The 22190-nt window shown below is 47.4% G+C and overlaps 1 protein-coding gene across 1 annotated transcript; it reads left to right on the top strand.

Moving 5' to 3' along the window:
* Positions 1 to 6426: 6426 nt before the first annotated feature.
* LOC121440189 (transcription factor SPT20 homolog) lies at positions 6427 to 8083 on the top strand. Its single transcript, XM_041640928.1, has 2 exons — positions 6427 to 7597; positions 8001 to 8083. Exons 1-2 carry the CDS (start codon positions 6427 to 6429, stop codon positions 8081 to 8083), a joined length of 1254 nt encoding a protein of 417 aa, XP_041496862.1.
* Positions 8084 to 22190: the final 14107 nt, after the last annotated feature.

Genomic DNA, 22190 nt, shown 5'->3' with positions numbered 1-22190 from the left:
CATTTCCTGGCTGCCCAGATGCAAATAATCACACAGAAACTATATTAATTACAACACTGACCAATAGCATATGCATATTTCTAGCTAACTCTTACATCTTAAATTAACCCATTTTTACTATTTTGTATTTTATCACAAGGCTCATGATTTACCAGTAAGGTTCTGCTGGCAGCTGGTGTCTTTCTCCTTTGGCAGTTACATGGCATCTCTTTGACTCTGCCTACACTCTCTCTATATCTCTATTCGGATTTCTTGCCTGGCTTTACTCTACTAAGCTGAAACAGCTTCTTTAATAACCAATGGTAATAAAACATATTCATAGTATACAGAGGGGAATCCCACATCAAAAAGCAAAATTAAAAAAAAAAGAACTATCCAAGCCTTTAGTTAGCTTCAGTTCACATATGGAAATTTTTAAAAAGAGAAACAATGATAAAAAGAAAAGAAAATAGGAGGCTGGAGAAATAGGTCAGTTGGTAGAGTACCTGTCTCATAAGCGTGAGGACCTGAGTTCAGCCCTCCAGGACGCAGGTAAAAAAAAAAAAAGCCAGATATGGCCTAGTACAACTGCAGTGCTTAGGGAATAGTGACAGGCAGATCCTTAATGCTCAGTGGCCAGCCAGGTTAACCAACTGGGGAGCACAATAATTAATGAGACATACAGTCTCAAAAGATAAGGTAGAGAGTGATTCAGGAAGACATCCAGTATTGACCTCTGCCCTCCTTATACATGCACACACATGTGTAGACACACCTGCACACACACACACACACACACACACACACACACACACAGTGTACACGCACACACTCTATACATATACATATACCAAAAACAGAAAGGAAACCAGAAAGGCCCTCTGTGATGTTCCAGAAGTGTTGTCCATCTTCGTAAGGATAACCAGGGAGCTAGAAAATCACTTTTTTTACATGTTTGTTTATTGGTTTGCTTTTTATTTGTGGTAGTGGTGATGGCTGATTTGTTTTTATTTTCCATTACTATGGGTTGAGTCTAGGGCCTTGTCTGTGCTTAGGCAAGTGAAATCCAAAAATTATATACCCAGCCCTACGAAACAACTATCTGTTGCTTAACACCAGTCATTTCAAAGAAACTCAAGCAAAGTTTTTTTTTAATTATTCTTTTCATTTTGACTGATTCTTTGTGAATCTCACATCATGCATTCTGATCCCACACGTCTCCCTATCCTCAAGGATGTGCCCTCTGCCCTGGCAAACGCCCTCCCCTTAATAAACAAAATTTAAAAGAAAAACCAAAACAAAGGAAATGAAAGGAAAAGGAGAAGAATCTCGGCGTGGAAGCTATAGTGTGGCCCTGGGAGCCCCACATTTTACCGTCTGTCCAGTCATCTTTTCTTTAAGTGTTCACTGCCATGAGGCATTGGTCTGCTTGGAGGCCTCTGGCTTCTGCTGCCCTGTAGATACTGGGCCCCACTGGGACTCCTCTTGCATATTCTGTTGTCCTGTGTCATGGAGGTCCTGTATCTTTGGATCAACAGGTCTGGTCCCTTTACATACTCCAGCAATTCAGGTAAATGTTGGGGTGAGGTAATTCATAGCCCTGGTTCTGGGCCTGGGTGATAGTCAATCTGCCAGTTTTCCCTGGGTAAGCTCTCCAGCACTGCCTTGGCCAGCTCACCCAATGCATCCTGCAGCAAGGAATGGGGCCAGTTCTCCTGCTCTCAGATCCTCAGATCTGGTCACCCACAATCACACCACCAAAGCCAGCTCTACTGTTTTGCCCAAGCAAGGTGCAGGGCCCTATCTCCTGATTACTGAAGGGGGCATACGAGGGGAGGCAGAGTCAGCTCTCCTGTGTGCGCGCACACACACACACACAGAGTGAGCATGGTCAGCTCTAATGTGCTCAGGCAAAGAACTTTCAATCCAACCAAATATAATGTATCTATGATAATGTATAACAATCACAATTCCTACTGAATTTTTTTTTGGGGGGGGGGTTGAGACAAGGTTTCTCTGTAGCTTTGGAGACTGTCCTGGAACTAGTTCTGTATACCACCAGACTGCTCTTGAACTCACAAAAATCCTTCTGTCTCTGCCTCCAGAGTGCTGGGATTAAAGCCGTGTGCCACTGATTTTTTTTTTAAAAAACCGTTATGATAGTGCAGCACTCCTTAGGCAGAGATACACAGACCTCTGTGAGTTTGAGGTCAGACTGATCTACATGTTGAGTTCCAGGCCAGCCAGGGCTGTACAGTGAGACTCTGTCTCAAAAACAAAGCAAAGAAACCAAAAAATATATATATTTATTATAAATCTGCCTACTTCTGGGACTTCACAAACTTATCTTGGATTCTTGTTGTTATAGGCAATTACAGTGAATATTGGTGTCATTGCTGTATGTAAATCTAAACATTAGAGAATCTAAACATCTGTCAAAAAAGAACTGGCAAATTTCAAGGCAACAAAAGGATTGGAAAATGAGATTCTATAAATAGTCAAAGAAATCTAACAACATAAAAAAATAGAGAGAGCGAGAAAGAAAAAGAAAGAAAGAAAGAAAGAAAGAAAAGAAAAGAAAAGAAAAAAGAAATAAAGAGAAAAGCTGGGGTTGGAGAGATGGCTCAGCAATTACGAGCTCTGGTTGCTCTTCCAGAGAACCTGGGTTCCATTTCCAGCACCCACCTGGCCACTCACAACCTCTGGAACTCCAGGCCCACAGGGATCTGATGCCTTCTTCTGGCCTCCGAGGGTATTACACATGTGTGGTACAAAAACAAACGCGTGGGCAAAACACCCTACACAAAATAATAATAAAAAGAAAAGAAAAACTAGAAACACATAGGAAAATAAAAGCTAAGTAGTTGTGAATAAGAACGCCACGTTACTCTGTCTCGGAAAAAAAAGAGTGCCACGTTACTGGGCGATGGTGGCGCACGCCTTGAATCCCAGCACTCAGGAGCAGAGGCAGGCGGACCTCTCTGAGGCCAGCCTGGTGTACAAGAGCTAGTTCCAGGACAGTCAGGACTACACAGAGAAGCCCTGTCTCGAAAAACCAAAAAAGAAAAAAAGAAAAAGAAAGAATGCCATGTTATGTGTCTAGCTATATGAAAAGCCTGGGGCAGGAATAGGAAGAAGCCTTGTGATAACTCACTCTTAGCATCCGGGCGAACATGGCCACACCCGCTGAGGACCTTATAGGGTGCCTCACACCTGCTTGTTAGAAGGCCCGTACCCTGTCCCTTTAAAAGGCGGAACTCTGCCTGCCTCTCCCACTTCCTCCTCTTCGCCTTTCTCTCTCTACATCTCTCTTCCTCTCCCTCTCTCTTTCTCTCTCCCTTCCCTTCCCCCAGTCCCTTTATCTCAATAAAACTCTCCACTTAAGTGCTGTCTACCTGGCATGTCTGTCCCTCACCGCCGTGGGTTCTCACCTGCCACGATTTAGAGCCACCAGCTGCCAAGGTCCCTCTCGGCAGAATTGTATCACTCACACCAAGCATACAGTGACTTTCTTAGGTATGCCAAATGGGTATCAGAAGCAGCCTAAACAATGGCGACAATAGATTCCAAATACAGATTTGTTTGTTTGTTTGTTTGTTTCGAGACAGGGTTTCTCTGTGTAACAGTCCTGACTGTCCTGGAGCTCACTTTGCAGACCAGGCTGTTCTCGAACTCACTGAGATCTGCCTGCCTTTGCCTCCCGAGTGCTGGGATTAAAGATGTGGGCAATCACATTATTTTTTACAGACATAGTCTCACTGGAGGGTGGTAGCAGCGCATGCCTGTAGTCTCAGAGGTAGATGCAGGTGGATCTCTGGGTTCGAGGAAAGAGGGGGGGGGAGGGAGGGAGGCAGAGAGAGAGAGAGAGAGAGAGAGAGAGAGAGAGAGAGAGAGAGAGAGAGAGAGAGAGAGAGAGAGAGAGAGAGAGAGAGAGACCCTCAGGTGACTTGTACGGCCAAGCTGGCCTCAAACTGGTTATGTATGCCAGGCTGGCCTCGAACTACCAGAGATCTGTCTACCTCTTCCTCCCACAGATTGGTTCTTTTTTTTTTTTGGTTTTTCGAGACAGGGTTTCTCTGTGGCTTTGGAGCCTGTCCTGGAACTAGCTCTTGTAGACCAGGATGGCCTCGAACTCACAGAGATCCGCCTGCCTCCCGAGTGCTGGGATTAAAGGCGTGTGCCACCACCGCCCGGCTCACAGATTGGTTCTTAAAGGGCCCACCCAGACAAATAAAATGGTGCACGATGACTCTGCAAGTTGTTCGGGTGTGAAATGGTGGATATCGAAACTGTAACAAAAAAATTTGCTACGCGCGCTCAAGCCCCCAAAACCTTCCCGCCTCTCCTGCGGAAACAGGGCGGGCCCTGGAAAGGAAGTTTGAAAAGGGACACGCCTACCCACGAGGCTATATAAGGAGGGCGAGCCCGAGCGCGGCATTCAGCGTGCAGAAGGCAACAGGGGAAGACGACGCGGCAAGCTTGCCGCTCGTCAGCCCCATCAGCCCTTCACGTCCATTTTGCAGCACAGAGCGCACCAGGCCGACCCACCTGCAGTGAGCGACGAAGAGCGCCAAAGGTATGGATGCTTTTAAAAACTTGCAAAATTTGCCGGGCTGAGGTGGCGCCCTTTAACCCCAGCCCTCGGGAGGCAGAGGCAGGCGAATCTCTGTGAGTCCGGCAGCTTTTCCACCACAGAGCGCCCCAGGCCGACACAACGGCAGCGAGAGCCATATTTCCCGATGGTGGTGGCGCCTGCCCGCCTTTAACCCCAGCCCTCGGGAGGCAGAGGCAGGCGAATCTCTGTGAGTCCGAGGCCAGCCTGCTCCAGGGCAGCTTTTCCACCACAGAGCGCCCCAGGCCGACACACCGGCAGCGAGCAGCGAGCGCCAAAAGTACAGACGCTTTTGTAAACACTAGGACAATTTTTCCTGGCGGTGGTGGCTCCCGCCTTTAACCTCAGCACTTGGGAGGCAGAAGTAGGCGAATCTCTGTGAGTTCGAGGCCAGCCTGTTCTTTTTCCAGTACAGAGCGCACCAGGCCGACACACCGACGGTGAGCGCCAAAGGTATGGATGCTTTTAAAAACTTGCAAAATTTTTCCAGGCGGTGGTGGTGCCCTTTATCCCCAGCACTCGGGAGGCAGAAGTAGGCGAATCTGTTAGTTCGAGGACAGCCTGGTCCAGGACAGCTTTTCCACCACAGCGCACCAGGACAACACACCGACAGTGAGCACCAAAGGTATGGATGCTTTTTAAAAACTTGAAGAATTTTTTCGGGTGGTGGGGGCGCCCTTTAACCCCAGCACTCGGGAGGCAGAAGTAGGAGATTCTCTGTTAGTTCGAGGCCAGCCTAGTCCAGGATACCTTTACCAGCACAGAGCGCACCAGGCTGACACACTGGCAGTGAGTGCCAAAGATATGGATGCTTTTTAAAAACTTACAAAATTTTTCCAGGCGGTGGTGGCGCCCTTGAAACCCAGCACTTGGGAGGCAGAAGTAGGCGAATCTGTTAGTTCGAGGCCAGCCTAGTCCAGGATACCTTTACCAGCACAGAGCGCACCAGGCTGACACACTGGCAGTGAGCGCCAAAGGTATGGATGCTTTTAAAAACTTGCAAAATTTTTCCAGGCAGTGGTGGTGCCCTTTATCCCCAGCACTCGGGAGGCAGAAGTAGGCGAATCTGTTAGTTCGAGGACAGCCTGGTCCAGGACAGCTTTTCCACCACAACGCACCAGGACGACACACTGACAGTGGGTGCCAAAGGTACGAATGCTTTTTTAAAAACTTGGGGAAGGGCTGGAGAGATGGCTCAGTGGTTAAGAGCACTGTCTGCTCTTCCAGAGGTCCTGAGTTCAATTCCCAGCAACCACATGGTGGCTCCAAACCATCTGTAAAGAGATCTGGCGCCCTCCTCTGGCGTGTGGGTATAAATGGAGGCAGAAAGTTGTGTACATAATAAAAACTTGGGGAATTTTTCCGGGTGGAGGTGGCGCCCTTTAACCCCAGCACTCAGAAGGCAGAAGTAGGCGATTCTCTGTTGAGTTCAAGGCCAGCCTGGTCTACCTGGTCTACAAGAGCTAGTTCCAGGATAGTTAGAGTTGTTACACAAAGAAACCCTGTCCTGAAAAAAAAAACTTGCAAATTTAAATGTAGCTCTTGGTTCCTTTGGCTTGTCTTCGCAGTTAAGTCAGGGTCTCTCGGTGCAGCCCAGACTGGTTTGCCCATGCCTAATCCCCCAGAATCTAATCCCCCAGAATACAGTACAGGAATTGGCAGCATCTGCATCACACCAACGGGAGGCAGGTTTCTTGGGGTCCGTATTAAATTCAAAGTGTACACTCCTACACAGAGTTGTAAAGTTTTGCCTCACCGTTGATAGAACTGCCATGATTTCTACCTGTTCACCAATACTTTTTGTTTTTCTTTAAGGGCCCCGATTTTCTATTAGGATGGAACAAACTTTACAGGACACTTTGGAGGGGGGCGATGAGACTGTTCAGCAGCAACCCCCTCCACTGAAACCCGCGTCTTGTGGGGAAAAATCTCTTCAGGAAAAACTGTATGACATTTATGTGGAGGAGTGTGAAAAGGAGCCAGAAGCAGAGGGCCTTCGAAGCAATGTCAACTTGCTAGAGAAGCTTATGAAGAGAGAGCCATTGCCATGTTTAGTGGTCAGCCTGTACCCAGAAAACCAGGGCTATTCTCTCATGCTCAAGGATAAAGATGGAGTCCTTATAGAGCCCTATCCAGGGCCGTATGTAGGACAGAAACTGCTTGAATATTTGGATGCTGAAGAGTTACCTTCCTTTCTGATTGATATTCTGGAAAAGTCTCCTGTGAATGTTTTTCACAGTGGCTGTGTCATAGCAGAAATCCGAGACTACAGGCAGTGTGGTGACATCTACCCTCCCGAGGAGCCTGCTGCAGAGGCTGCTGTGTCCTCTCCTGCTTGCCAAGTCCGGCATATTCTCTTACGTCCAACGATGCAGTCTCTAGTAAGCGATGTCGAGTCCATGACAAGTGACAGCAGTCAGTGGACCCAGGAAGCAAAACAGGAGCTTGAGAGCCAACTGATCTTAGCTACAGCAGAGCCACTGTGTCTGGATCCTTCTGTTGCTGTCACCTGCACGGCCAACAAATTGCTGTTTAATGAGCAGAAGATGAACACTAACCCCATGCGGCAATGCTTCAAGAGGCATGCATGCCCCTCTCTGGATCAAGAGGAGGTACCATCTGGGTGTTCTTGTCCCCCTGACTTAATGACAACCACTCCTTGCAAAAAGCAGGCAAAAATAAGTCCAGATAACCCATCTGACCTGCAGATTGATGGAACAGAAACATGCAACCAGAGTCCCTGTGAACTGACTGTGCCTTCAGAGATGGACTTGGAGAGCTTTGTTAAAGAGTTGCTATCTCTGCCCTTTGATGAGACTGAACCAACCATCTCAGCAATTCCTGAGGTAAAATATGATTGTATGTTTGATTGTGAGGATGACAGTCAGCTATGGGATAGGAATGAAGATATCATGGAGTGCCTTAATACGCTTCTCAATGAGGAAATAGAGCCACTTCCAGAGGGCAGCAGTGCTAACGCCATGTCTCTCCCTCCTGTTGCCCTGGGTGATTATTCAGATGATTTCCTGACAGGGATAAACACTGAGCCAAGGAAGACAGTGCCTATGTGCCAGGAGGCTGTCCAGAGCCAAGCTAGTTGTCCCAGCAAGATGCCACAGGGGTCCAGTAGCTCAGTCTGTCCTCCTCAGCCCACCCCAGGGAAGAAGTGGTCTTGTAGCTCAGTCTGTCCTCAGCCCACCCCAGAGAAGAAGCGGCCTAGTAGCTCAGTCTGTCCTCAGCCCACCCCAGGGAAGAAGTGGCCTAGTAGCTCAGTCTGGCCTCCTCAGCCCACCCCAGGGAAGAAGCCCACAGCCAGTCTAGTGTCATTGTCAGCCTTAAAGAAGGAAAGCAAAATTCCTCTACTGGTGTCACTGGCCCCCATCTCGAGACAGGGCCCCTCATCTCTCAGGTCTGTCACACCAGAGGCCAGGCGAGACCCGCCTCCTGCTCCTCAAGCAGTCAGGGTGGTTCAGCGGACCACTGTGGGAATGAGCAGAGTTCCTCCAGCTGGCCAACCCAGTGCTAGGTCATCAGAAAACAACCCGAAGATCCAGCCCCCCACTTGGACCACTCGTGTTCGCGTGATCCGTTTGGTAAGGTCTACTATGGTGGGTAATTCAACCCAGGTCCCAGTCCGCCTCACTAGCGCCCCAGCTGCTGAGGGAACCAGTCATAATAGCCACATTCCAACCAGAGAACCTAGGCCAGCACAGCGCACCGTGAGGCCACCTGTGCGACTCATTATAAATAATACAGCAAATCCCATAAGTGTAAGGACTCCCCCTGGCTCTCTCATTATGCACACAGACTCTCAGATGTCATCCCAGAGACCACTGCAATTTCCACAGCAGACATATGTATTGATTCCAAAACAGCTGCAACCACCCAGCGCCCCTGTCCCCCAGCAGCCACAGCCAGGGCCAGCAGCTTCCTCCCAAGGGTCTAATCCTCAGCAGGTGTCCTTGCCAGATCAGCAAACTAGTCGCCTTAACAGTGAGGGGCCCAGAGTGGTTCAACAGACCCAGAGGTCTGTGGTATTTCGGGTGAGCTCCACCCCACAGAGCCACAGGCAGAATGTTCGGGCCCAGGGCTTCCAGGTCTCTGCTATCATGGTCCGGCAGGGGCAGAGGCAGGGGCAGACCCAGAATGTGCATGTGCGAATCATACCACGCATAGTGACTGTGTCCAGAGCAGACATTCGGTCCTCTGCACGTGGGAATGCAGCTAGCGAACCCAGTGATAGAGGAACGGGAGGGCAACCAAACCCCCCAAGGTCCTGACTCTTACTTCTCTGTAAAATGTACCAGTATTGAGCTAAATCATTCCTAGTTTTTATTTTTTTGTTGGTGTTTGGAATGTGTCAGTATGTGACTGCTTAAAATGCAAAAGTAAAAAGCTCAATGCCCAAAGTTTTGCGTAGAAACAGAGAAGGGATTTTAAAACCTAGGACTGTTTTGCTTATTTTGCTCCTTGTGTTTGATAAAGGAGTGTTTATTGTAGTGTCCCAGTGTGAATTCACATCTGAAATTTGTTATCTTTAGTAATTCCAGATTGTCATTTAGATAAACATTCAAAGTGCAGTCATAAGGGGCTGGACAAATGGCTCCACAATTAAGAGTACTTGCCGCCCTTTCAAGGGCTGGAGTTTGCTTTCCAGCCCCCACTTCAGTCACCTCCAGCTCCAGAAATTCTGACAGACACTTTTCTGGCCTCTGAGGGGACACACATGCATGTGTCCCTCTCACATAAATAGAATTGAAAAATAAAATAGCTCAAGCGATGGCTTAGTGCTTAAGAAAATGTGTGGCCTTGCAGAAGAGCGGGGTTTAGTTCTTTGTGCCGACATGGTGGCTCACAACCAACTGGAAGTCCAGTGCCAGGGGATATGATGCCCTCTTCTTAGCTGCATGGGCACCAGGTACCTACATGGTTCACATGCATATATGCTGGCAAAACTCCCAAGCACATAAACTTCATATGTTTTTTTAATTGCAACAATATACTTTAAGTTCATAACTTAGCAATAATTGAGAGGCTTATTGTAAATGATGATTAAAAACAAACACACATTTTGCTGTTTTAACAAAAAATTTGGAATGAGTTTTGTCTTCAATGGCTTTTTTTCTCACCACCCCTACCCGCCCCCCTCCCCAGCAAAAACAGGGTTTTTCTGTGTAGCCCTGGCTGTCCTAGAACTCACTCTGTAGACCAGGCCAGTCTTAAGTTTACAGAAATCCTCCTGCCTCTGCCTCCCCCCGAGTGCTGGGATTAAAGGTATGCCTACGCCACCACTGTTGAGGCTGTTTTAACAATTTTATAGTCACAGCTCAGTATTAGAAAGCACAATCCCAAAGCTGTGCCACGTGCTTCTAGAACTAATTCATTTGTTTTCGGGACTGAAACGCTGCACCCCTAAACCATAAAATCCCCCATTTCCTGTCCCCACCCCTGGCTGCTTATGCCTCCAGGAGTCTGAGTGCTCCCAGTACCTCACATGTGTGGAACCATGAGGTGCCTATTATATCAGACAGTCTTTTTCACTTGACATGATGTCCCCAAGGCTCGTGCATGTTGTGCCTTGTGACAGATTTGTAAAAATGATTTTCCTGTTAATATGTAAGGAACTGACTTGTGAACCAGGAGAAATGTCTTTCAGGAGAACTTAGTTTGTCCTTCTTAGTTTAAAAGGCCTGCATGCAGCATCTGAAATGCGATTGCTGCGAGCCCGCTGGAAAAACTAATCCCAAAGGAGACCAGAACAAAGGAAAGTCGTCACACTGAAATGTGTCCGCCCTAGACAGGCACCCTGTGCAAGGGAGTCGGTGGCAGATTTGTTTATGGCCCTCCCAGCCCTCGGAAGGTTTCCCAGCACTCGGGGCTCTGGCCAGCCCCAGCTCTCCTCCAGACCCTGCCACTGGCCTGGAAGAGGCAGTCTGGGATGGCTTGCTGTGGTGCTCCTTGGGAGGCCATTTACCTATTTTAGAACATTCTAGGATACTTGCACCAAGGGAATAAGCACTTGGAAATAACATTTACTGCTCTGCTTCTCCAGTGCCCACAGCCTTCTGAGCTGTAAAGTGGACTGTCGTCCTCCTTCTCCTTCTCCCCCTCCTTCTCTCCCTCCTCCTCCTCCTCCCCCTTCCTCTCCCCTACTCCTCTTCTCCATCCTCCCCCTTCCCCCTCCTCTCCCCCTCTACCTCTTCCCCTTTCCCCCCTCCTCCCCCTTCCTCTCCCCTACTCCTCCTCCCCCTCCCACTACCCTCTCCTCCACCTCTTCCCCTTCCCCCCTCCCCCTCTTCCCCTTCCCCCCTTCCTCCCCTTTTCCTTCCTTTTTCCCCTCTCCCCCTCCTCCTCCCCCCACCCCCGTTTATCCTTCCCCAGTTGTTCAGCTCATTTCAGTTTTCCTGTTTCAATGACCTGAACTGCTCCATCTCTTTTGATCTGTTCCCTTCAGAGAGTCGAGGTGTGCTGGGCTGGAGAGATGGCCTGGCCCTTAAAGGCTAGGCTCACATCCAAAACAGGAGAGAGTCAAGGGGTGATCAGTTCTGTAGGGTTACCCACACCAAGGTAACATTTCCGTTACCGTGATCCTTTCGCATTTATGACATTGGCGGCGCTGTGCAGTCAGCCCCTCTGTCTGTATGCCAACCATGCTCGGCACTTCAAAAGAAGTCCCGGGCCTCTTAGGCACAAAGGGGGAAGGCTTCCTCCCCTCCCCCCAGCCACTTTGCTTTGTGGCCCTATAGATTTAATTGTTCTTAGTGTTTATAGTGTATGACTTATACAGTGTTTGGTACAACGTTGTACATCTTGTGTCTGCCTTTTTGCCTGGCATGTGTTTGATGTGTATTCGTCTTGTACTATGCACCGGCACTTGGAGCCTCTTTGGCACATTCCCTGTGTATGGCCTGACCTGTTTATCTGTGTTTGGGCTGTTGCCATCTTTTGGCTGCTGTGGGTAGTGGTGCTGCCATCATTCAGACACAGGTGTTATTTTGCTGTTTGTTTTGTTCCTTTGTAACTCTTAAGGATAGTCTGCCTACATGAAGTCTGCCTTTGTAAGGGCACATGTATGTTTGTTTGCCTTTTGCCCTAAGAAGTGGAAACACGGCCTGTCCATTCTGAAAGAGATTAGCGAAGGGACGGTGATGTCACTGGCATAAACCATGCTGGGCTTCCGCGGTTGCTCTTCAACAAAGATTTGGCCTCCTTCAAGCCCGCTGGTTCCAGTGGCCACCAGAGTGACAGCGAGCAGACGGGAGCATCCTGGACAACGCCAGGAGTGGAGCCTGCACTCGAAAGAAGTGACATGGTCCAGTGAGCAGTTACAAAGGACTGAGCTCAGCCTCTGAGCCCAGCAGATCTAACCTCAGTGTGCTGCCAGTTTTGGTGTCCTTCCTCCCTTTGCTCTGTAACCAGTCCATTCAGGTACAATAAGCAGAATGTTTTGCTTGAGAGATGTGTCCTTTGTTTTCAGACAGGCAAATAAATTCATCTTTGTTTCCAATTTCCATTTAGTGGCATCTGTTTGTTTTCATCCAGTGATCCCCATTGTGGTGACAATTTGTCTCTATCCAGGATCCTATCCCCATATTTCTTACCTCTCAACTAGTAGGCTGACAGACGGCAGCCCCAGAGAGCCTCCTGTCTGCTCCTGCCCCAGGAGGGGTCTCCAGAGTGCTGCAAAGCACAGCTGATTAGCTCCACGGTGCTGGCATCTGAACTCAGGGCCTTGTGGCTGTGCAATAATTTCTCTTAACCAACGTGCACTTTCTCCACAGGATTATTTTGAATGTGCTTTTTGGTATTCATGTCCTTTGCCAAGACTCTATTTAGTCCAGTTTTCTTATTGACTTGAATTAGACCTTTGCAAAGTATTTTAAAGACCTATTTACTACAATTGTTATTTTTCCCCTCTGCTATTAAGTCTTGTTAGTTTATTGTGGCCCACTTTTATGATAAAGTTTTCTATATGTATGAGTTTTTCCTTTGTCATTCTAGATCGTATTTTATGCCTCGAGTCCTTTTTTGGCTCCTGAGATTTTTGCATGAATTTACCAATGTTTCCCTCCAGTTATTTGTGGATTCCTATTTACATTTAAATTTCTGATCCAAATAAAATGCTATCAATGTAAAAAAAAATAGAATATGAAGTTCCAGATGTGATAGCTCACACTTGTAATGCCAGCATTCGAGAGTCTGAGGTAGGACTGGTTGCCTGAGCTACAGATAAACGCGCAGTCTTGACCCTGCTCCACAAAATAGAACCATGAAGGGGCTAACACAAGTTAGCCTGCTATCGTTTCATGGATGCTGAAAGAAGACAAAAGAATATCGGGTCGAGACAGGACTTTATTATTTATAATGTAGCAAGCAGCAGTGAGAGATAGGTTATTGATTCCTTTCTCCCTAAAGTCCCATGACTGCAACAGTAATATGGGCCCAGGTAAATGTTGCACACACAGGGATGTGTGTCACAGCTGACCAATCCAAATGCAGGAAAGAGCAGCGCTTTTACTATTTTTTAGATTTATTTATTTGACATGTTCAAGCATTTGCCTGAATGTATATCTGCACCACGTGTGGAGTGGATGGAGGGTGGGGTGGGGGGAGTGGGAATGGGGATAGTCATGTAAAATGAGAAAAGATTGTGTTAAAAAATTTAATTAAAAAAAAGAATTGCCTTGATCATGGTGTCTCTCCACAGCAGTAGAACAGTAACTGAGAAAGTTTTCTAACATTTCTATGAAAAATTGTAGCTAGTCTAACAGGAATGTTGGAAATCATAGATGCTACCTCCCCCACCCCACCCCCACCTCCCATTTCTAATTAGTCCCAAAATTAAGTGCTTTACTCACGGGGGGGGGGGGCTTCCAGTCCATGAGAACCTCAGTTAGTGGACCCTCGAAACACAGGAAAGAAGAAAATCACAAGTTACTGAACAGTTCAAAGATGTGTCCATTCATATCTATGAGACATAATGAAAAGAGCGCTCAGGCTCGGGATCCAGAGCAAACCAAACCAGCGTCACGATCGATGGTCACTAAGGACACACACTATGTGTGTCCTTCCAACTATCTGCTGAAATCCTGGCCACCAGTGTGGTGGAATTAGGGAATGGACCTTTGGGATGCGGTTAGGCCACGAAAGTGGAGCCCTAATGAGTGGGCTGGTGTTCTTATTAAAGGAATTCTGAAGAGCTTCTTCCCCTGTCTGCCATGTAAAGTCAGATAGGAGATGCTATCTACGGGCAAGGGGGCTTTCCTCAGACCTGAATCTTGCAGTGTCTGGATCCTTAACTTCCTATCCACCACAGCCCTTAGACGTTTTGTTGTTTATAAGCTCCACAGGGTAGGAGGTTATAGCAGCCCAAATGCTCTAAGATGAACATACTTTTTAAAGATACAATTACAGAGTGGGATGTTTACAGCACGTGCTGTAATCTCTACACCAGAGACGGAGACAGGAGGACTGCCACCAGTTCAAGGCCAGCCTGAGCTACTAAGTAAGATCCTGTCACAGAAAATATATGCAGAAATAAATAAATGTGAAGAGAAAAGGGAGAAAGCAAGGCTTGATCCCACTTAGGGTTTACGTGCCATACAGGATAGGAGAGCGTCTCAAGAGCGGCACAAAGGCATGCCTTAGTCCACATGACCCCTCACAAGGGTTTCCAGGAACAACGACTGGAAGGGAAAGCCTTCTTCATTAGCCACCACACTTTAGTGCCTAAGCCAGTCCATCTAGCACATGTTTTCACAAGAACTATCCTGTGTAATTGAGAAAAACGGAAATTACGTTTACTGTTCAGAAAAAATAAAATTGTATTCATGCATATTTCTGTATATAATTTTGTAGATAATCACTAAAATTATGCGCGATTATTTTAAATGGTAAATATAAATGTATTAGCCAAATATGAGAATATTACAAATATAAAACAAAGTAGTAGAGTTCAAACAAATATAATTTTATACATTTATAGATTTATTTGTTAAATTATATGTATATTAAGGATCACTATTTTACCTTGCTCAAAGAAATTCACGTAGACAGTATCTCTTATTCTATTTAGTCACCCAACATTTTCAAAAAAGTTAAAAACTTAAAATATTTTTAAAAGAAAAAAATCGTGTCATCAGATCCATTTTAATAAGGCTGACTAATGTTACTAAGTATATAACACTGTCTAATACCAAATTATCGTCAAAATAAATTGCTAAGAAAAAATGATAACCCCAACTATAATTTTAGTTTTGTCAGATATAAAAGCTAAATGTGACTCCTAGCCTACATTTTTCTGGAAAGATTGTTCATTACCTATTCATCTGGCTTAGAGAGCTAATGCCTTTTGCCATCACCGTTTCTATAACAATTTGGTCTTCACAGGGCCAAAGGCTGAAGGTGTCAGCTCTTGTAAGAACCTCTCCTATCTGGGATGACATTTACACTGTAAGTGGAGCCCCACCACTACGTCCCTACTTCTCTTTTCACACGTGCCTTTTCCTCTATTGTCTGTGCAGAAAGGGGGCCTGGCATCTGTCTGTTTCCCAGTCAGCTGCCTGCTTTTTCCTTCGCCGCTTTGGGAGCTCCCGCTCTGGGCCGTCACCTGTGGCTATGTCCTGCTTCATGTGTCAATTTGCTGGCACAGGGCAGAGGAGGGTGATACAGGGTATGCCAACAGCCCATGCCCTTAACACCCCTGCAGACCTCTTGGGAATATACCCAAGAGATGCCCTATCATACTACAAAAGCATTTGTTCAACTATGTTCATAGCAGCATTATTTGTAATAGCCAGGACCTGGAAACAACCTAGATGCCCCTCAATGGAAGAATGGATAAAGAAAGTGTGGAATATATACACATTAGAGTACTACACAGCGGAAAAAAAAAACAATGACATCTTGAATTTTGCATGCAAATGGATGGAAATAGAAAACACTATCCTGAGTGAGGTTACCCAGACCCAAAAAGATGAACATGGTAGGTACTCACTCATTAGTGGACTCTAGTCATAACTAAAGGACATTGAGTCTATAATTCATGATCCTAGAGAAGCTAAATAAGAAGGTGAACCCAAAGAAAAACATATAATTATCCTCCTGGATATTGGAAGTAAACAAGATTGTCAGGCAAAAATTGGGAACTTGGGGGTGAGGGTGGGATGGGGGTAAGGGGAGATGGGGAGAGAAAAGTGAGAAGGGGAGGATGGGGAGAGCTTGGGGGAATGGGATGGTTGGGATGGAGGAAGGGTGGATTGGGAGCAAGGAAGTATATATCTTAATTAAGGAGCCATTTTAGGGTTGGCAAGAGACTTGACTCTAGAGGGGTTCCCAGGTGTCCAGGGAGATGTCCCCAGATAGTTCCTTGGGCAGCTGAGGAGAGGGAGCCTGAACTGGCCCTATCCTATAGTCACACTGATGAATATCTTGCATATCACCATAGAACCTTTATCTGGCGATGGATGAAGATATAGACAGAGACTCACATTGGAGCATCGGACTGAGCTCCCAAGGTCCAAATGAGGAGCAGAAGGAGGGAGAACATGAGCAAAGAAGTCAGGACCGCGAGGAGTGCACCCACCCACTGAGACGGTGGGGCTTATCTAATGGGAGCTCACCAAGGCCAACTGGACCGGGACTGAAAAAGCATGGGATCAAACCGGCCTCTCTGAACATGGCGAACAATGAGGGCTGACTGAGAAGCCAAGGACAATGGCACTGGGTTTTGATCCTACTGCACGTACTGGCTTTGTGGGAGCCTAGTCTGTTTGGATGCTCACCTTACTAGACCTGGATGGAAGGGGGAGGACCTTGGACTTCCCACAGGGCAGGGAACCCTGACTGCTCTTTGGACTGGAGAGGGAGAGGGAGGGTAGTGGGGGAAGGGGGAGGGAAATGGGAAGCAGGGAGGAGGCAGAAATTTTTTATAATAAATAAATAAAGAAAGAAAGAAACAAACAAACAAACCCCTGCAGACACAGCTTATGATGTATTTAAGATGACTGGCAAGCAGGGGGTATCTCAACGGCATTGCAAGGCAAGAAATATTCCTTAGCTGAGTGCTAAATGTGACTCCAAGGCCCAAAGAAAGAGGCGTCCCTCTGAAGTCACTCCAGTTCTCAGCCTCGCTCCCTGGTCTCCAGGTCACTCTTATCTCCCCCTTGCAGAGACAGCACCCCTTTCCTCTAACTTGCTTAATATACATTTTCGGTCCTCTGGAAAACAACCCCTCTGGTGTTAGCACCGCGTCAGAGGTACATAGTGGAAGCTGCCACCACTCAGCTCCCTTAGAATCTCTTCTCAGTTCTGCTTTTCTACCCCTTGGCTTCTGTGTGCTTTTCCAACGGTCTGGACCAGAGCATATTTTTGGAAGACTGATCTCCAGCTACTTAAAGTCCATTGAAGAGCTGGGGACTGGCTTACGAAAGCCTCGCTTTATGGCTCCAAGTCAGGACAACCAGAGTCCTAACTCATACTCCAGAGCTCTTGGCTGTACCGCTAAGGCTAGGCCTTTCGTCTGAATCACATCTAAATCTTCTGCCTCTTCCGTGTCCAATTTCCTTAAGCACCAACTTTTTAAAAAAAAAAAAAAAAAACACTTGCATAAGAATCCTCATCTCCAGAGCGTCTGGAAAAGTGACCTAAAGTGTCTTTCCACCAATTTTTAGTATGGACAAAGGTTCTCTAGTTCTTAAGCAATTCACTCCCCTGACGGGTAGAGTAGTCCAGGGTCTGTCTCTAGTGTAATGTATCAAATTCTTCTGACTTTTCTCTCCACCGGAGTGGGATGAACGGCACACTATTGCTCTAGTCTGCAACTGGATAAATGCTGGACAAAATGAACGCTTGTCCCAGGAACAAAAATAGTAGTAGATTTAGATCTTATTAAAGAGGACGCGCTGTTCACAGAGAAACCCAGCTTACAAAGATGGGCAAAATGAGGGCATTCAAATTCTGCTTCCCATTTCTATTTCCTGTCAAGATGTCACAGAAGAAAAACCCTTTACATGCCCTTAAGGGAATAAGCCAACTGCCTGGAAGGCTATTTGGAGTAGTGCAGAGATTCAGCAGGGCTTTCAGAGAACTGGCCCTGATCCTCATCTAGCTGTTGCCCCTGTGGTCTCTAGACAGATAGCTTTAGCACTTGCCTGAAAATGGTTACAAATGCAGACTTGAGGCCCCATACCAGCACTCCTCAGAAATCTTGGGGTCTGGGGCTAGAGAGATGGTTCAGTGCTTAAGATCCCATGCTTCTCTTGCAGCACACCCGGGTTCAGTTCCTAGCACGTACATAGTGGCTCCCAGGCATCTGTAACTCCAGTGCCAAGGGATCTGATGTCCTATTCTGATCTCGGAGGGCATCAGTCATGCAAGTGCTACACATATATACATACAGGCAACACATTCACACACATAAATCTAAAAATAAAAATAATAATCTTGGGGTCGGGAGTGGACTGCAATTTAACAAGCCACCCACCCCCCCACACACACCAAGGATGCCTTTAATCTCCGTCTTTAGTTTCTGTTAAAATGAAGGAGACCTCAAAAATAATGTTGCCTGGATGGAGTGGGTAGGACCTTGGACTTCCCACTGCGCAGGGAAACTTGACTGCTCTTTGCACTGGAGAGGGAGGGGGAGGGAAAGTGGAGGGAGGGGGAGGGAAATGGGAGGAGGGGAGGAGGTGGAAATTGTTAATAAAAAGGAAAAAAAATAAAAAAAAAATAATGTTGCCAAGTGGAGTAAAGACCTCTGATTGCCATTAGGAGTTAAAGAGCTGTTGTTCTTGTATTTACGTAAACAATCCAAGACAGCTGTATACCGAACCCAAATACATCTAAAGCTCACTCTTTTGTGATCTTTGGTAGGGGACGGTGGTGACAATGGAAAGGGCCTTAACTAGAATCTTAAATTGCTTCTAGTCTCACAGCGGAGAAGTCTGGTAGCTTCTCAGGCCCCAGAAAACTTTATTTTAACCATAAATGAGAATAAGTGGTTTATGGAAAGGAGTTTATGCTGTCTCCTGGGTTCCTGAACTTAGTGAGGTTCCAAAGGGCTGGAAGACAAGGTGCCTTTTAAATGACAGTGCTACGGTGAAGAGTGGAATCCACCTCTGACAGGAGACATGGCACCATCTCCTCCCTCAAGCTTTAATTCGGTTGAGCAGATCAATCACTAGGCCAAGGGACTGCTCCTCAGGAAGGCAGGTCCGCCTTAAGCTTTGCTAGAAGGTATGAGGAATCATTAGCCCTTTAAGGAGATTATGTACTTTTCCTTCCCAGAATTCTTGCCCGCTGCCCCCCAACACAGTCTGTATGAACTGCCATGAGGTTCTGTTGGGTCTGCCTGCCTTTTCTGAGCGAGTCCTGGCCCAGAAAGGTGTAACTTTCCCTTTCTCTTTGTTCTTTCAGATGCTAGACAGAGCCTAAAGATATGTTCTCTGCTCCTTTCTCTAAAGTTCCCCTTCCCACTGTGTGGCTTAAATCAAACCACGAGACTTTCTCTCATCCCCATCCTCCTCCTCCAGGTAACTCCTGATATTTACAGCTTACCTGCCCTGGGAATTTTCCTTTAAATGATAATAATATTGCCTTTGAGATTTTTTTTAAAGTCCATTCTTTTGTTTTGTTTTGTCTTTGAGACAGGGTTTCTCTATATAACAGTCATGGCTCTGTACTCCAAGCTGGCCTCGAACTCACTGAGATCTGCCTGCCTCTGCCTCTCGAGTGTTGGGATTAAAGGCATGTGCCACCAACGCCCAGTAAAGAGTGTTCTTTTTTTGTTTTGGTACTTTTTTGTTTTGTTTTTCAAGACAGGGTTTCTTTGTGTATCCTTGGCTGGCCTGGAACTAGCTCTATAGATCAGGCTGGTGTCAAACTTACGGAGATTCACCTGCCTCTGCCTCAGCAACCAGTGTTCTTAACAGAGCTATCTCTCTAACCCCAAGCATTTGAATTTATTCTTAATGTATTAATGAGACTAAGAACAAGAGGGGACTCTGGTTTCTCGGGTAACAAGTGGTGTCTCTGATGGGACTCCCCAAAATTTTTGATAATGGTAGAAGCTGATTTTTTTTCCTGTTCTGTGCTTTCAGTAGTTTTTAAACTTATTTATTTTTTGTGGATTTCACATCATGGCTCCCGATCCCACTTATCTCCCCGTCCCCTGATTTCTGCCCTCTGCCCTTGCAACCTCCCCCACAAAACAAAAGAAAATTTGAAAGAAAAAGCAAACAAAAAAGAAGGGGGGGGGAGGAGAAGAATCTTGTCTCTTGTCGTGGGGGCTGTAGTGTGACCTTGGGAGTCCCACAGTTCACCCTTTAGTCTATTCATGTCCACTTGCCAGTGTTCATTGCCGTGAGTCATCGGTCTGGCTCAAGACCTCTGGCTTCTGCTGCACTATCAACAGTGGGCTCCCTCTGGGGCTCCTCTTGGATACCCTGTTGTTGTCCTGTGTCGTGGAGATCCTGCAGTTTTGGATCTGTAGGTTCGTCGCCTTCACCTGCTCCAACAGTTCATAGAAGCAGTGGATGCTGGAGTGGGCTAACTTACCGGCCTGGCTCTGGGACTGGGTGGTAGCTGGGTTGTCAGTCTGCCAGCTCTCCCTGGGCGAGCTCTCCAGCACTGCTCCGGCTGGCTCACGCAATGCAGCTTACAGCAAGAAGCAAGGCCAGTTCTCCTGCTCTCAGGTCCTCAGATCCGGATACCCACACTCACGACACAGGATCTTTAGCCCAGGAGAGGTGCTAATTGATGTAGCAGGCATAGGGGGCAGGGCAAGGGTGTATCTCCTGCTCTCACACCCTCAGGGCTGGCTCACCTGCACTCGGATGGATAACTGGGTCAACTCTAGTGTGCTGTCCAGGCAGGGTGCAGGGCCTGCTCTCCTGTGTGCTGCAGCCAGTGTAGGGCAGGGCTGGTTCTGTCACCCTCATGACCCCAGGGCCGGCTCTCTCACCTGCTGCAGGTGGCAGCGAGTGAGCAGGGAAGGGCATCTCTCCCTCATCCATTGCCACCACATGGCAGTTAAGAGGGTCGGGGTCAACTCTCCTGCTCGCACACTCTCAGAGTCGGTTCACCTGCATCCCAATGATAAGGTCAGTGCTAATGTGCTGCCCAAGTGAATCACGTGCCCACGGTGAGGGATGTGGCCATCATTCGTCAGGGAGAAGGGAGGCAACTCTCCCCTGACGGGTGGAGCCAGCTGTCCTGCTGCAGTATCCAGCAGAGGGCAGGGCCAGTGATCCCAGAGCCTGCGAAGAGCAGAGCTGGCACAGTACAGCCCTCAGATTTCCACACATGTGCTTCCTATGGCCCCCTGTGCTAACACCAGCCATAGAGATCATCGCCGACCCCAGCTGCAGCAGTACCATGGACCCAGACATGGCCCTCAGCAGCAGCTCTGTCCCAGATGTCACCATGGCCCCTGTGGCAGCACAGATCACCCAGGTCAGTATGGCCCTGGCGACAACATGGCCCTCGGACACTGAGGTGGTCTCAGGTAGCTGATCAGATCCTGGTCATCCTCATGGCTCTAGGTGGTAACAGTAGCCACGGACATCAACGCAGACCCTGGCTGCTATAGGGCCCAGAAACAAGACATGGCCTTCAGCAACAGCCCTGGTCCATATGACACCATGGCCCTGGATACAGCACAGGCCACTCCAATCAGAATGGCCCTGGCAGGAACATAGTCCTCAGAAACCCACCTGGCCACAGGTTGCAACCCAGACCATGAGCATCTGTGTGCTCTCTGGTGGCCATAGCCATCAATACAGACCCCAGCTGAATTAGGAACATGGACCCAAACGTGGTCCCAGGCAGCAGCCTGGGCTCATATGTCACCATGGCCCCAGGTGGCAGCACAGACCACTCAGATCATCATGGCCCCCATGGCAGCATGGCCCCCAGACACCAACACGGCCCCCAGTGGTGACTCTGACCCCTGGCATTAGCATGGCTTTCAACGGTGTCAGGAACTGAAGGCATCAGCGCAGATCCTGGCTGCAGTAGGACCATGGACCCAGACATGGCCCTCAGCAGCATCCCTGGCCTGCATGACACCATGGCTCCAGGTGACAGTGCTGGCAACCCAAACCGGTATGGCCCCAGTGGTAGCACAGCCCTTGAACACTAACATGGTCACAAAGTTGGGGTCTAGACATGGGCTACTGGACATCAACACAGACCCCAACTGTGGTGGGACCACAAGATGATGAATTTTGAAGACAGGGTGCATGAACAAATTTAGATGAAGCAGAAGAAACTGAAAAGGTGTGGTCAGTTGCCAACCAAATGCAGCGAGGCTGCAGAGACCAGGGTTCAAGTCAGGTGTTTAGAAAGGATATTTTAAGTTAATACTCATTTACTGTGATAGATAAGATTTAAATATCTTCTAGTAATGGAAGCAGAAGACTAATTCATAAGCAGAAATACTCAAAATATTTTTTTTAAGTCTTAGGAAAACGTTTGTTTGGGATTTTTTGTTTTGGTTTGGTTTTGGTTTCAATGTGGCAAAGGACACCTTACACCTTCAGCTTTTTTGCGAACATGCTGGATTTTCTTTCCCTTTTCTTTGCAGTATGTGTTCACCTTG

This window comes from Microtus oregoni, unplaced genomic scaffold (assembly GCF_018167655.1).
Source record: "Microtus oregoni isolate MIOR12 unplaced genomic scaffold, Mior012 000066F_000, whole genome shotgun sequence".
NCBI lineage: Eukaryota > Metazoa > Chordata > Mammalia > Rodentia > Cricetidae > Microtus > Microtus oregoni.
Note: the sequence above shows the minus strand (reverse complement) of the source record. Positions and strands in the feature narration are given on the sequence as shown.

What these genes read in the sequence shown, in the direction of transcription:
- LOC121440189 (XM_041640928.1), top strand. Translation starts at nt 6,427, where the DNA reads ATGGAACAAACTTTACAGGACACTTTGGAGGGGGGCGATGAGACTGTT. An exon ending in TCTCCCTCCTGTTGCCCTGG is followed by an intron (nt 7,598 to 8,000) that starts GTGATTATTCAG and finishes CTCATCTCTCAG; the next exon opens with GTCTGTCACACCAGAGGCCA.